This window comes from Falco rusticolus, chromosome 12, assembly GCF_015220075.1.
Source record: "Falco rusticolus isolate bFalRus1 chromosome 12, bFalRus1.pri, whole genome shotgun sequence".
NCBI classification, from domain to species: domain Eukaryota; kingdom Metazoa; phylum Chordata; class Aves; order Falconiformes; family Falconidae; genus Falco; species Falco rusticolus.
In genome coordinates, this window is record NC_051198.1 from 14,494,708 (window position 1) to 14,511,593 (window position 16,886).

Sequence of the window (16,886 nt, forward strand, 5' to 3'; positions counted from 1 at the left end):
AATAAGTCATTTGACAGATCGTGTTTTCTCATTCTAAGGACCCATTCAGCCTATGCACTGTCACCCATGGGCATTGCCTATTGTTTGAAAGTAAAAACAAACATATGTAAGCTACTCTGAAACAATGGACAATATTTAGCATTGGCATAAACATATGCATTGCCCCCTGAAGCCAAAAGACTTGTACCTTCCAAAATAAGTTTCCTGAGTGCTGCTGCAAAGATGATTTTATATTATTGAAGATGGTATCCTCTTCTTATAGGGAGAAGCAGAAAAAGGAGAAAGGCTGCCAGAAAGCTGCTAGGGCTGCCTGGTTCTCTTGCTTGTCTCATCTCTAACAGAGCAGGGAAGACAAATCCTGCATGAACCAAGGACTGACAAAGACATAGCAATGACATCTTCCCTTCTGTCTTCTTTGACAATTGCGCAAGCATGACCTGCACTGGAGCAGTAGCAGAACAGGCATCTGTTACAGCTGCCATCAATCTAGGTGTACCTCTGAAGTGAGACAAGAGTCAGACTTATAATGTTTACATTGCCTACAGCAAGTGTAGCAAAGATGGATTGTCTCTCCTGATTTCAGAAAAGCACAGTAATGCTATTATAATAGAGTTTATATTCTTGTCTGATTTTCCTCCTTGTTTGCACATCTCAGGACCCATTCAGCTAAAAGTATTACTTTATTATTCACTGCTTAATCATAAAGTGTTAAGAACTATACTAAGCAAATGTAACTGCACTACTCAAACACAAAGTAAGCCCTACTCGCAGTGCGGTGACTTCTGAGCTTCTAAGCAAAAATTCATGTAAATCAAAAATACGATTTGTTGATTACAAACAAGGCAGTTAATTGATTACTCTGACTCACTATGAACACTGTGAAGAAACAAAAAATTCACTAACATGAACCTTTCACTGCTAGCAAGATGAAAAAACATATTCCTGTCACTCTCCCCTTTATATTACAAGCCAACTGGCTGCTCCTAGAACAAGAAAACAGGTTGTGGAAACTTTCATCACAGTGCTGAGTCTGCCCCAAGATGGTAGCAACCGGTTACCATTTTGTAGCTATCTGCCAGGCCTGTGTGAAATGCAAGACGTCTCTTCTGCATTACAGCACTTGGAGAGAGATCTTATGAGAGACGCTGTGAGAAATCACAGCGTTTTTATATTGTGCTCTACAGATCCCTGGCTAAACTGAGCCCTAGAAATCGTGCCTGAAGTGAGCTGGGCATCGGTAGAAAAAGAACCTTAACAGTCAGGATGAAAGTAAGTCGTATTTCATCCTGAAAAGAAGTAAGTTAAAATGGAAGAGGCTGTAACCAAACAAAAATAAGATGTAGCACCCTGCAAAGCAAAGTAAATCACATTTCTAACAAAGGACAAAGTGCAGATGGTGACAAGGTGGTTAAGAAAATGAAATCTGCAGAAACTCAGCTGTTTTTCTGTTTTCAGTTCCACGCTTCCAAAAATCAAAATGTAACATTTAAAAAATAGATTCCGAAACTGCAGTCATAATGGCATGAAGATTAGATATTTATCCAAACCAAACACACATAGGAACTATGTTGTTTCAGTGTTAAGTTGCAAAACAGATGGGCCAAGAAATTACGGAGAAAGAATCTGAAGACTGTGTCAGCCATGCTGAATGGCTTCAGCTTTAACAGCTACTGCTATTTTTGGTGGACACATAAAGACGCCTCGTTTATTACAAAACTGCTTTGAAACTGACCTGGAGATCAGAAACAGATTGGGGCTTCTAGGCACTGGGCCATATTGAATAACATCCCAGCTGGGAAATTACATCTGGGGACTGTTTGTCCCCATGGCCTGTTTTCTCTTCTGTTTCTCTCACAGATGGCTGCAGGTTTTGCAGAGCTAATGTGCCTTGTTATATTAGTCCTAAGCGATATCCTTCAGGAGTAAACAGCATAGTAACACACCCGAGATTAAGTATCATAGAAATACTACTCATGTTCCTTTTCCTGACAGCACTGTTGTGTCCTGAGACCGAGACTGACTCTCTGTTAAGTGGCAGAGGACATCTGCAATATGCAGGCAGCTTCCCAGGAGAGAAGAAACCAGTGGAGACTATGTGTATTGAGGCTTTAGTTTTATATATATCCCAGTGCTGGAACAGAAGTGGTGAAGCAGCAGACAGGCAATCTCTTCTTTTTCAGAGAACTTCCAGTCTACACTGATGTGTACTTGCCAAATTTCCCACTTCTCATGGTAAACTACCATTTCAGCTTGTTCTAGATTGCTGATTTGGCTTTCATCTGCAACTTCTCAGGTATTGAGCAGTCCAGCTAGGGTAGCACCTGCCAGGCAGCCAGAAACCCTGTACCCATAAATCATTGTACGTGGAGAATGCAGGCAGAGTGACACTGGGCAGGCTTTGCAGAAGTCATCAGGACACACACAGAACTTTTGGCACCTAGAGAATGTGCTGGATAGGTTGCACAGCACACGCTGCACAATGCCCAGTTGCACGTACTTGGCCTATCCTGAGCGCGTTAGGCTCACCGCACTGCCCAGATCTCTGTCTGTGAAGGAAATCTGGAACCCTTAGTTTTTTAATGCCCAGCATTGATGGATATATTAACACTTTGTTCTCAGGGAGCCTTCTGCATCAAGAACAGACTCTGATCAAAGACCAAGATAAATAGTAAATAGTAAATTTTCTTGCTGCTGTTGCAAGTTGTCTCTTCTGACACAGAACTCAGTGTAATGTTTAAGGGCAGTAGACCACACTTCCATAGGCTGAAAGGCTTGTGAAATAAGAAAAAGCACTTGAAAGACCAAGTCATACCTGTTAAATCATTCCTGAAGACCAGGAATGAGAAAACATTTAAAGGTAACCGCCTTTTAAATAACGGACAGTCCTAAAGTGACTGGCTGAGTGCATGAAAATGGATTGCTCTCAACATCAGGAGAAGGCTGATCAGCATTAGTGATATAAAGCTTGGTGAAATTGTGAATGCAGCTCAAGGAGGCACCTTTGGAGACCTCGAAGGTGGAATATATTGCAATATATTTCACAGTAGAAATGATACTATTTGTGTGTTTAAAACAATTATTACTGTATCTAATGCTTTATCAACTAAAACAACAATGAAGCCAAATGTGGAATTTTCAGAATTTTCAATTTTCATACAAGTCGAACTCAAGGTGACCTTAGCTAGAGTTTTTCTTTAGTGAAGATTTCAATATTTCAAGTTCCACGGACTTTAAAGGTCTCTGCTGAGAACAGAAATTCATACTAAGCTACCTGAAGAATGAAATGCTGTGAAATGATATTATTATCTGTTCATTAAATCTGCATACTGAATTCATTTATTTATGAGTTGTTAGCATCTCATTTGAACCAGATTTGCCTGTGGAATGTAACCTTTCTTCTTGGAGTTTCTCAATCTTGCCATTTTTCTTCTGCACTAGTCATTTCCAGTAAAATGCACCAAGGACATATATCAGATATGTCTGTGTAAGTACTTGATATTTTCTGGAATTCAACCAGAACAGTGAATTATACTAATTAGCAGCTATCAAACCTCAATGTTTATTTCCATAAAAGAGCAAGTATCTCAGAATATAACACTGAAGAATGAAATACATTTCAAGGCAATTCCTTCCTTATTATAGCCATATTCATAGCTGAAACAATGTCCAGTAAGCTAATGTCTCTGACTCAGGACATTTATATTAATATAAAATCAATAGATAATACTAGCAATATTTCTGAGCTTTAAGAAAGGAACACACTGATTTTGATGAATTTTCTTTCCATACAGCAAATCATCACAGCATTTTCATTTCATTTCATTTAGGCTCCACGTAAAGCATGATATTTTTCTTCAATGGAAGAATTATATGCTTCCTAAGTACATATACTTCTTCAGCAAGTTTTAAAAACTGCTTTTTGCTCATGCATGACTTCCCTCAATTCTTTCAGTCCATATAATCATCACCTAAAATATGCATAACATACCTCATGTCATCGTTGGTGTAGTTCTTAACTGATTCTCCTTTTTCAAAGTTATTTATTGCCTGTGTGGGAAGCTAAAACAATGTAGGTATACAATGTAGCCAACAGAGTGCTCTCAGACCCCCTCTGCCTCAAAAACGTCACCTCATCTTATTCCATTTCTTATCAATGCAAAAAGGTTGCTACCAGTTCCCTTCATAAAATTGTGCTGTTATAAAGAAAAACCTTGCACAAAATATTCTTTGGAGTTTAAAAGTAGGTCTACTTGGCTTACCTCCACAGGGAAGTAGAGAGATCATAAAAAAATAATTTTTATGTATATGTACATAGTCTTTCACATAGAGAAAAAGGTGATTATAAATTCAGGTTTTACAATATTTAGGTTCTGGTTAGGTTTAATATCTACTTTACATTTGCAGAAACAACAGTGCGATGTACAAGACAGTGAATCAGAATCAACATTATCCTTGAGCAATATGATTTCTTGCCCTCACTCTCCTCCAGTCCTCACCATTTCAATGTAGCACTCCATTAACAGTGATAAATAAGGAAAATTATTTGAATAATTTGCAAGCAAATTAAATGAAGACACTTCAATAATCTTGCTTTGCAATACAAGGACACGTCCTCACTAAAGGTTATAATCGGCTTTGGTATCCTGTGATCTTTTACACTAAAATCAAAGCTTGAAATGAGTCAGAGCAGTGCAACATCTCAGCATTCCTGTGGGTACAGTTGCATCATCAACATCATGCACAGATAATCCACCCACCTACCCTTTTTCATTCCGACAGTGCCTGTTTCCTCATACAGTTATTATTCCCACATGAGTTTGCCCTTACTCTCCCAGCGTCAATCACAATGTTAGCTGATTTCTGGACAGACTAAAACCACCAGCTGCTTCCCTTTGGGGACTAAATACTGTTTAGTATGCTTTTTTTCCTTCAGGAAAAAAAATATAAATCTAATAGTTATATAAATACCCCCAAATACACAGACATTTATAGGGATGAACTGGAAATCTTTACTAATCTTACATGCATTTGACACGTAGCCCATTCTTGTATACAGGCAACTTTTTGGTCACTGAATTCTGAATGAATACATCAGTTTAATTTACACTGAGAACAGTAATTTTAATTCCCCCAACTCTAACTTGTTGTGTGATCAATGTAGTAGCAGTTGGACCTTTTTTGTTGTTAATGCTTTGCAGTTTGTTCAGATGTAAACTTCTCCCTACTGTCAGAATCCTTTCACACAGAATGTTCTTGGTAATCATGTAAACCCACCTTGCTGATAACAGCATTCTAGAAATAAAACTCCTGCTAGACCTGATAAGGAAAGAAGCTTTGTCTTCAGAGGTTTTGTCTTTCTTTCTCACCATCCAACTCTATTTTAATTGGCAATAAATTAAATTAATTTTCCCTGACTTGAGCCTGTTTTGCTTGTGATAGGAATTTGTAAGTGATCTCCTCATCTTTATCTCAAACCATGAGCTTTTTCTTCTTACTTTCTCCACCTGTTCTGCTGAGGAAGCAGAATAAAAGAGCCTGGCAGCCCATCACAATATGCTAGTCACAATCACTCAATTACTTGCAAGAAAAATTCCATACCTTCACTATTCTGAAATCAAATCCTTGGCTTCAGCAGCAAATTTTCTTCACTAAGTCTTTTTCAGTAATACCAAAAGGACCTATAGATCTTGTTAGAGACCCTAACTCTTTGGAAATGACACAATATAAAAAAACACTTGCAGTGGCACAGCATGTTTTTTCACAAGAAAATTAACGTGTGTTATACATATTTTTAAATGTGTATAATGTGTGACATACACATTTTTAAAGTTCTTAATGTTGGACTAGAAAGACAAAAATTTACTTGTATGTCAGTGCTGGCCCACTTTCCACTTCTCCTACACTGATTACAGAGTTCTCATTAGTTCACTGACCTCTCAGTTATTTCTTTCCAGTTTGACTCATGCTGGTTTTCTGTATTTGTCTTTTAAAGTCTAGTCCTTGAGTACATTCTCTAGTCATACGTAAACAATTCTGAATAGTTCACTGAAATCAATCCAGACATGTCTACGTATTCAAAATCCATACGAAGTGCCCCTCAATGCTCGCACCAAAGCCCTCTGCTCCTTTGTTTGTGCCTATACAGAGGTTTGTGTAATAATGCAGTAAAATGACCTGGCTTAGAACCACTTCCCTCTTTCTTGTCTTTTATTTATTTATTTATTTATTTTAAAGTATTTGAAAAAGACAGTTTTCATCCTACAATAAAATTCACTTTCTTATTTCTAGGAGGTCGTTGTGAATAGTAAGCATAATGAAAAATCTAAGACATACATATTATTTTCCATAAAAATAATGTAAAAATCTCTGCATTCTCTGAGTGCTATTAAACATAAAAAGAGATAGAATCCAGGAATATGTGGTATAGTAGCAAAGACGCATACTAGCCACAATGTCTCATTTCTGATATTATAGTCACTCCACACTTAAACTCCAGCTTACATCTCAGCATTGTTTCCCTTAATCTTTTTATGCAAGCAATAACATCAGCAAAAGCCTACCATGAAAATCTTACTGCAAATTTCTTTTTCCAGCCCTAACTTCCTGATGTTTTTGAAGTGTCAGTGTAATTGAGAAGTGGTTGGAGCATTTTGTGTAATTTTCTCTGCAAAACACTAATATTTCCAAAGTCAGTATGAAAGGGTATTGTGACATAAAAGTTACAGCCAACTGCTGTCACTATCTCAAAATATAATGAGACTGCATGAAATAGGCTCTATGGCCTCTGTGGTACATAGTTTTATACTATTAAGTGTAGCTTAGAAATAACAGAAACTGGTATTGATGGGATCTGTTCTTGATTGTGCACAACAAGGCAGCCAGGAATGCTTAAAGAAACCAAAACAACAATAAAAGTAAATTAAATATCTAGTTGCAGGCCACAAATTACTCTTATTTCTCCTACCACGTTTTCAGTAAAAATTTGGCACGTTAGTAACTTTACTTAGCATCCTTAATGGCCTTCTGAATATGTATGCTATGATGAGACAGACCTAACCAAAAGGTCTTTTTCAGGCTGCTAGTGTAATACAAACTAGTGTAATTGCATTGACTAAGCTGAAGAAGCCAGAAAGTGTCACACTGAATGCAAAGATTTAATAATTGTTAAAGAGGTGATAATAGGTAGATTTATTAAAAATTATGACTAAAAAACACAGAAGGAACTGAAGGAAAGAATGTACAATATGATCACTCTCAAGCCTCAGACATCACTGCTTAAAAACCATCCACAAAGTAACGTACGTCTTCATAATCTGCATAGATCAGCTTAGGGATAGCTATAAAAGGATACAACATGGATGGAATTTCTTGCTTATATGGTAGAATTACAGTACAAACTAAATGAAAAGACTGTTTTTCCATTTTACAACCAAAAAAAAAATAATATTGAGAGAAATAAAACTAATTTTCAATTTGAAAACACTTCACTTGTAATTGAACTTTACATACCAAAACAAAACCAAAATGTGTAATTTTGAGCAATTTTTCTTAGAACTTTGGAGTCATTTCTAGTTTGACTCTTAAAGGAGCTTTTCAATATTCTTGTGGACTACAAGCTATTACCATTTCCTATAGGAGGCATATAAGCATTGTCAAGTTCAGCACAATGATACTGAATTGTTACACAGCTGCTTGTTTTGTTCAAGGGATCAGTTTGGTTTTTTGGGCTAGATATACATATGAATATGCAGATTTTTGTTCCGTTCCTGTTCCCACATATACTTCACTGCTTCACTTACAACACTGAAGAACTTAACCAAAAACAAATTTTGAAACAGATGCTTTTAATTGCAGGAAAAGCCATACTCTACTGCACTATAGCTATCAGAAGTTTTGTCTAACTTACTGGAGAAAAACCCACAACGATTCAATCCAAACCAAGGATTTATTTTAGATTTTGCTGGGAACCATGGAAACAGAGTCTTGAGCAGCTACATCTATGTTGCTTCAGTACATTATTTCTAAGAGCTGCCACATTAGACTCCTGCAAATCTCAGGAGACTTACAGACCACACAGGTCTTGTCCCAACATGACAGTACAAGTGGTACCTTCAGAACAGGCATGAGTTCCACCACATCGTATACTGTCTCCAACACCCTCCAAACATTTGTTCATCCCCTAAGACATTTGTAAAGATATAAGGTATATGTAAGGTGGCTGCTAGGGTTCTGTCTTCAAGCAGCACAGTTGCAGCCCCAGGCACTGAGAAAGATGTGCTTGTGTGTGGCTGCTTATTGCTGGTGTTCACTTATGCCTGCTCCAAAGTGGATTTCAACTTCACCAAGAGAAAGGAATTTGACACCTAGTGCTGACTTTGGCTTTACCTTATTTAAGCCACAAAATCTCTTGGGCTTATCACAGACAAATAAATCTAGGAGACAGAGGTAAATCAGGACAGTGTGGACTTCAAGATAGCAGCAGAGAGAAAAAGCTGGTATCCTGATGTGATGGCTCATGTTCACACCTGTGCACACCACTGCCCAAAAGCTGAAAGCATTATTCACCTTGGAGATGCTTCCTGTTACTTGGCATTGTCCTTGATAGTAGGCTTAACCTGCTCTTCCAAGTTTATCACGGGAGAAAGACTACTTGGCAGGATTTATGTGAGTTTATATGGACACCAGAGAGACCCATAGTTGCAAGGTGGATATTGAAATTCTGCTTTCATGGGCCAATCTGTGGATATCCACGCACAAGTTCTGTACTGACATTTATGTGCTGGCCAGTCTGAAGGAGACAAATGAGCCTACTGAGAGAAGGCAGGGTGAATCAAGTGTCTTGTAGAAATAACACGGTGTTCAGAACACTGCTCCAGCAGGGCTCAGCACCTGATGTCTCTAGCTCTGGATCGCTTCCAAACACCCTTTGTGCTGCGGTTTGAAAACACAGTGCCAACATGGCTGAGGCTTTCTGCATAGCTGACATGACTTTAAATATACTGCATAATATCTCTGAGGGACTTGTGGTATACCCGAAGGTGATTGGGAGGGGAATCTGGCAGTAGCTACTGTCGTGACCACATAGAATATAATCACGGCTATGGTGAAAGTACAGAGCTTTTGTCAGGAATGCCATGAGATTTTTGTCCTTTCCCAGAAGTCAGCTACAGTTGTAAGGCAAGAAGTGATGATAATGACTTTATTGTGCTGGTGCCACCCAAAGAGGAAGGAGACAGAAATTGAGAGCAAGGTCTATATCACTGCACCTGGATGCCAGATTACCCTTAAATCTAGCCCCTCACAGCCTGTATCTGGAAGCTTGAAGAGACTTGGTTCACCTGAATGTGTGCATACAGGAGGACATGGACCTGATCTCAAAGGACTTCAGGGATAGAGGACAAAACTGTGTTTCACATCTGGCAGAGAGACTGGATAGACAATTCTTAGGAAAGAAGCTACAGGCCTTGAAACAACAGAACCCAGAAATCAACTACAAACATATCAAAGACTCCTAGGAGGATCAGATAAGACCTAGCCTGGGGCTGAATGTATATGTGAGTGATTTTTGGCTTTAAACAATCTGAAACTGGAAGCCAAGAGTATGCTGTTGGGGATTTATAGCAAAAAATTATGAAAACCCCCACGAAGCTGAGGGGCTCCTCAAAATTGTTCTAATTAATCTGTGCAAAGGAAATGCAGAGGGGTAATTCAACAATGAGATCTTTTATCAGAAGCTATATAAATTTATAGATAAATACAATCCTTAATCTGTCAATATCACAATTTGAAATTATGGTTTTGGATCCTTTTATCCCAAAATAAAATTCAGAAAACCCAGTGCTAATACTTTAACTTCTCCTTCTGATAGACTTTAGACATCCTGTCAAGCAAAGAACAGAGCTTTTTTTCACATGATAGTATTTGAAATAATCAAAACCAGTACATAAAATTATTACTGCTATCATCACCTAACCATTTACTGTATTGGAAATCTTAGTAATGCATTGACTCTTTTCTTTTAGAAATTAGATTCTCTTCCCATATCCTCTGAATGCTGTGATTTCATCAGCTAAAAGGTAAAATGAAGTTAAAATGTACTCACTTATTTTATTTCTCACTTCATTTAATTTTTCCCCAAGGCATTTAGCTTCAGCAAACCTGTCAATAAAAGCATAATGGTACTGAAGTAATTTAAAGAACAAGAAGTTAAACTAGTTGTTCACAATAAAATACAGAATTACTTTTTGATTTGTCAGTAGAACTAGCTGGAAACAATTTTCCATCAGAAAAGATTGTCTGGTCTAAAAGAAATAATTTCTGAAAGAAACCATGCAACAAATATGTTTTATAGATAGACAAAACAAATTTATTTGACTTTTGTATTTTAAAAATTATGTTATTTCAATTCTAATGATTGGATTGCCTTAAATATTCATATTATACTACAATATTAAATTTAATATGCTACATTACGTGCAAAGTGTTAACATACAGTTATATAAAAGTAAAATAAAAAGAACCCAAGCAAAGTCAAAACAAAATGTTTGAAAGTATTAGAACTTCTTCTCACCAGGAATTTTCAAATTTCAGCCTGTAATTTGCATATTGCTGATGGCTGCTGTTTGTGCTGTGTGAAAATGTACATCCCAGTCACCAAAAAACCTCTCAATCAGAAATATGAGAAAGTATGACAAAACTAAATTATTTTTTTTTCTACAGATAGTTCTTATGCAAATGCAGACTTTCAGATGATATTCAGCTACTGCTCAAATACCAACACAAGCCAAAGCTAGCCACATGAAGATATGCAAGTAGCAAGCAAGAAACAAGCTGAGAAGGATAGAAACAAATCAATGAATCAGGCTTTGGAAACTCCGGTTTTGTAGTATGCAAATAGCTTGACCTCAAATCAAAACTGGAAATCAGGTTTTTTTAAATTCTGAAATTCCCATCAGGTTCCAAATTAATTCAATGACCACTTCCTTATTATATTTAAATAATCAGATTTTCACATGGTATGTGAAATATGTGTCAGATCTAAGCAGATCCTTGAAAAACAGCTGTCTACAGAGCTTTCCAAATTCACTTATATTCTCTACATTTCCTGCAGTCTGCTAGAATTTGATGCCTTCTCCTTTTGTGCTTTTTTTTCTGTAGTATTTTGATCTTTTACAGCAGTCGCTGTCATAATTGTTCTCTTACACTTATTCAACTCAGTACTATATAAAACTATTGATGACAAATGGCATACATATCAGGCTTTCAGATGCCAAGCATATTCTGCTGTAAAAATAATGACAGTGAATTCAATGTACAATGGCAAAGTCTCAAGAGTCTCTGACAGAACTGAGGCTTGTTCAAGGAAATATCCATTGTAATAGTCTAAATGGCAATATTTTAAAATGTAGGATGATTTGCTACATTGTGACATTTGTGTAGGACATTAGGCTTGACATGAAATTCTGAATTGTTACTTGAATATGTACAAGTTGAACCTTGCTGAATGTGGGTGTAGAACTGTAAAACTTAATTGTTAAACAAGTCTTCAGCTGATCGGGAAGAGTCTTGGTCTAGCCAAAGTAACTGAGGAAATCCACGAGTTGTATATCTGTCTAAGTCAAACAATGGCAAAACAGAGTAAAGAAATAAGACTTTCCTCTGGGGAGGTGGGGTTTGGAAAATTGCCCCTTCTCAACTAATTAGTCCTTTTCTCTGTAAAATTGGAACAAGTTAGAATTTCAGGTGCCCGCATTCCTACCTGCTCATGAACATTTTCTTTCAAGGCTGATTTCAACAAGGCTAATAAATGGCTGGAGCTGGAGGGTTTCTCAGCACTTACTGTTTCTTACATAGAGAAGGCAGAAGCCTTTGAATGATCTGTGAGACTTTTATATAAGTTTTTTCCACTAATGTTGTCCTAGAGCACACAAGCAGGCCTCGAAGATTGTGTAAAGATCAAAGGGAAACACCCGAAAGCAATTCTCTCTTTCTTTCCCTCAGCTCCCACGAGCCAAATACTAAGTTCATCAATTCCTTAGTAATTCCAGAGGTAAATCTCCTGCTGATTATTCATTCTGATTCATGTTCACAGAGAGATTTAGCAGGACAAGCTGAAGCCAGCTATCTATCCAGCCCTTATTCGTAGGTTCCTGCCAACAGTGGAATGGGCCATGCATCTGTTTCTCAAACACCACAGTTTATAAACTGGCACAATAACATAAACTGAAATTTGGCATTAATTTATGACAGTCCAAAAAATTCCATCTGTGACTATGAATCATAGTCAAATAAAATAAACCAGATAAAGACAGAAGATTTGTCTCTAATATTGAAAGGGGAAAAGCTATTTCTGACACTCCAATAAAAACGTGGCATTATTTTGCATAAAGGTGGTATTGCTATGAACAGTCATGAGTGAACAATTATATCGTTAGCTGAAAAGAGTTCATGTGTATCCTACATGGACACCACTCCACAGAAAGGCTGAAGTTGCCAAATCATGGCTTCTATTACCTACAAAAAAAATATTCCATGATGAAACCCCAAGGTGAACTTAACCACTAATTTTAGTGGAACAAGCATACTTGCAAAGACTTCACTCTTTGAATGTAAATGCCAATAATTAAAAAATAAATATTTTGAAAAACAAAACTCCAACTCATAATGTAAACCAACACAAACTCAGAGGCTGTCTAATGAGAGAATGGAGACATTTAGTGAATTAAATGAACATTCACTCATTTTTAATTACTAGAAATTACAACAAATGACCAAAGTGAAACTCATCTTTTCCATGAAACTCATCCATAGATACTGAAAACACAAGTTAGCTGCTAACCATCTGAAACACAGAAAGAGATGAAAGGAGAAAGTGGAAAAAAATAACGGAGAATAACAGAATGGAAACTGGATTTACATTATATCTGTAAACTCCGTAGGATTTTACTACTGGATATATTGTTTAGGATGGGATTTAAAAGCTTCGTACAGTATGCAATATTAGATTGAAGTGTCTCAGCTGGGAAGATATCTTGGTAGTATATTTCACCAGAAAATGAGATGCATTTTTCTCCTTCTCAGAGAAACAGTGCTAAGAGGACATGGTTGCATTGAGAAACAGGATATTATTTAGTTCTCTGGAAGTTAAGTATAAGAAGTCCAAACTGCAGAAATTGGATTCTGCCTGGGATTTCTTTTAAGCAGTGCAGCAGTTATTAATATATAGAAGAAAACTGAAAAAGGATTGCTTCGTATTACCAGCAAACTAAGCTGTAGAAGATCACTGTTTCGATGTTACAAAGCCACTTCCCATAGGCAACTGTCCTAATAGGATAGTGTGAATCTATTGCTTTTCACTTGAACAGTAAGTCAGTAAATGAGCTTCAGAGAGAAATTATCCTTAACTATATAAGTTTCCCCACTTTTAAAATACAAAGATGGTACTGAGTTACACCATGGCTTCACCAAGGGCAAGTCCTGTCTGACCAACCTAGTGAACTTCTGTGATGGAATGACTACACCAGTGGACAAGGGAAGAGCCAGAGATGCCATCCATGTGAACTTCTGTAAGGCCATTGACACAGTCCTCCACAGCATCCTTCTCTCTAAATTGGAGAGCTATGGATTTGATGGATGGACTGCTCAGAGGACGAGGAATTGGTTGGATGGTTGCATCCAGAGGGTACTAGTAAAATTCTCAATGTCCAGATAGAGGCTGGTGAAAAATGGTGTTTCTTAGGTGTCTGTATTGGTACCAGTAGTGTTTATTATCTTCATCAATGACATAGTGGGATGGAATGCACTCTCAGCAAGTTCGCATATAACACCAAGTTGAGTGGTGCAGTTGACACACCTGAGGAATGGGATACCATCCAGAGGGACCAGGACAAGCTCAAGAAGCGTGTCCTGGTCCTCAAGAACCTCATGAGGTTCAACAAGGCCACGTGCAGGGTCTTGCACCTGGCTCAGGGCAGGTGTTGGTACCAATACAGCCTGGGGAATGAAGAGATTGAAAGCAGCCCTGCTGAGAAGGACTTGGGGGTACTGGTGGATGAAAAGCTGGACATGAGCCAGCAACATGCACTTGCAGTCCAGGTGGCCAACAGTATCCTGGGCTGCATCAAAAGAAGAGTAATCAGCAGGCTGAATGAGGTGATTCTGCCCCTCTGCTCCACTCTCGTGAGACCCCCCTGGAGTACTGCACCCAGCTCTGGAGCCCTCAGCACTGGAAACACCTGAACCTGTTGGAGTGGGTCCAGAGCAGGGTCCAGAAGGTGATTAGAGGGCTGGAGCACCTCTCCTGTGAGGACAGGCTGAGAAAGGCTGGGGTAGTTCAGCCTGGAGAAGGCAAGGCTCTGGGGAGACCTTGCAGCAGCCTTCCAGTGCCTAACAGGGGCCTGCAAGAAAGCTGGAGGGGGACTTTTTACAAAGGCATGTAGTGATAAGACGAGGGGGAATGGCTTTAAACTGAAAGAGGATAGATTTAGATTCGATATAAAGAAGAAAATCTTCACTATGAGGGCAGTGAAACACTGGCACAGGTTGTGCAGAGGTGGTAGATGCCCCATCCCTGGAAACATTCAAGGATGGGGCTCCAAGCAACCTAATCTGCTTGAAGATGTCCCTGCTCACTGCAGGAGGGTTTGACTAGATGACCTTTAAAGGTCCTTTCCAACCCAAATTATTCTGTGATTCTATGATAATTAGCAAGCCAAGAAAATCTACCCAAAATACCCAAAGGAAAAAGAAGACAGCTAAAAATAAGTAATTTGTGAACCAAATACTCTCTGTGGTATGACAGAAGTGGTTATGTAACTACAAACAAAATTATTAACATGAGAGGCCTACATATAAAGGGAAGTTATGGTAATCTTTAAACATGTGGTGTCCACACACTTCTTCCTGTGCAATTTGAACACTGGCTGGGTAACAGAGCTTTTGTCTAACTGGTAGTTCAGAGGCTGCATTCCAAATTACAGACTTGACTTTATATAAATCCATTCTAATTAATTTGGTAAACTTGGAGCTATAGGCATCTTTGCTAAAAATGACTGCAAATGGCAGGGGTAAACTGTCTTGCTCCAGCATATCAATATTCACACTAGTAGTGATTTCAACAATCAGCTGATGCATATTAAAAAGGGGTTACTCAAGGCATTAGTTTGAATCTCTGTCCTTTAGGGAAACCAAATCTGGCATCAAACTTTGTGGGTTCTGCCCATCTCTATTACATGTTCTGAAACCAGAAGGAAATACCGGTTTGCTTCATAGTAATATAAAACAGAAAATATGGAAGAATTGTGATTAACTAGAGGAAACACAGGGCATGGCTTAGAACTGTATTGCTCCCATTATTGTGTTGTGACCATGAAGTGTTCTGCTCAATTGACAGCAATGCCAGAAATGATTGCAGTGTAATTATTTGTGCAGTGATGGTGCAGTGATGTGGCATCATCTGATACACTGATCAGAAGAAAGGCATCATTAAACATCCAATTTACATGGATAAATTCTTACATACATCTAATATTTTGGCAATTTGTGTCCCTGTGGCCAAGTTATAGATCCAGGCAGAAAGTTAACCAGTTCAGGAAAGTGACAAATAGCAATATCTTGAATAAGTCACAGAGATGTGGAGAACATTTCTTGCCTCAGTTTCATGGAAGTAGGTGAGTATAAGACTCAATGACATTGAAAACAATGTCTTTCATGCCTACTAAGTGGGAAAATTATGTTATTAAAAAAGCAGAAGAAAGCAGGAGAAGGAGAAAACCCAAGACAAAAAAACCCCCAACAAACAAACAAAAAAACCCCCTGTTAGGGCAAATGTTAGTTACAAGAGTTGACTGAGAGACTGCTTTTGGCATCTCCAATCTCAAAATTTTGTATTTTTCTTGGAGTGCATGGCACATTAATACTTGAAAAACTGACACTGAAACAGTACTGTTATTCAATCGACATGGACAACTGTTGGTGGATTAATTTCCAAGATGATTAAAATCTGCTTTATGGAAATCGATGCTTTCAATGTTATGTTATTACCACCATCTTCACTGGAAGGTTTTGAAATGTTTTGCCAGCATTTAATGTGGAGAAGAAAAGTATTTTTTCTGTTTTTTGAGTGCAAAAGTGGCAGAGAGAAGCTAAAATCACTTGGCAAACAAGCTAGGAACAACAGACAAAAGCACATGTTAAACATCTCCTAGCTTACTGTCCAATTCAGTGCTGAAGCCAGTAAAGCATTTCTGACAATGGAAGTAGTTGCAATAATTGGTTCGGTCACATGGATCTTACTTCCTCTGGATAATTCATGATCATGAATACTATTACCCCATTGCTTCAACATGGCTATGAAGAAAAGATGAATAAAACCAGAGGAAATATGCACTAAGATTCCTCATGCCACTTTCATGTTCTATCCAGACTTTTATTCTGTCACCACTCTGTGCCTTCTGAATATGAAATATCCTCAGTAAGAAAAGGAAAAGTTTGTGTATCAAGTTCTCTACAGAAGCCTGGGATGTCTGGTGTAAAATTATGCATTCCTACCCAGACTCAAAATGAACTCTCAGATGTCTACCTCCAGCTGTATCTTGCTGTGATACTCACCTCTGTTTTAGAAGCTTTTTGTTGTCCTCAATGATTATGCTGTCAGCACGGTCCCGCTTGAAGACTTCAAAAGCTTCCTGACATCCAAGTGACATCTTTCCTCCTGACCCAAGAAAAAAAAATAAAGGGAATTACTTCAGTCTCATCAAAAGACAGACAATTTGCATTAATGTAACTCCTATTTAGATAAATATAGCAATTCAGCCCAGGGGTCTTAAAGCACCCAGATGATGTTCACTGTTCCATCAATGGGAAAGCATTTTTGACAAAAGATTTCT

At 38.0% G+C, this 16,886-nt stretch overlaps 1 protein-coding gene across 1 annotated transcript in view; it reads right to left on the bottom strand.

Annotated features, from left to right (window-relative positions):
- KIF6 (kinesin family member 6) overlaps positions 1-16,886 on the bottom strand; it is a 158,325-nt gene that overhangs the window by 40,125 nt on the left and 101,314 nt on the right. The window contains 2 exon segments of the mRNA XM_037405664.1: positions 10,103-10,158; positions 16,609-16,749. Of these exon segments, the coding sequence (XP_037261561.1) occupies positions 10,103-10,158; positions 16,609-16,749 (197 nt within the window).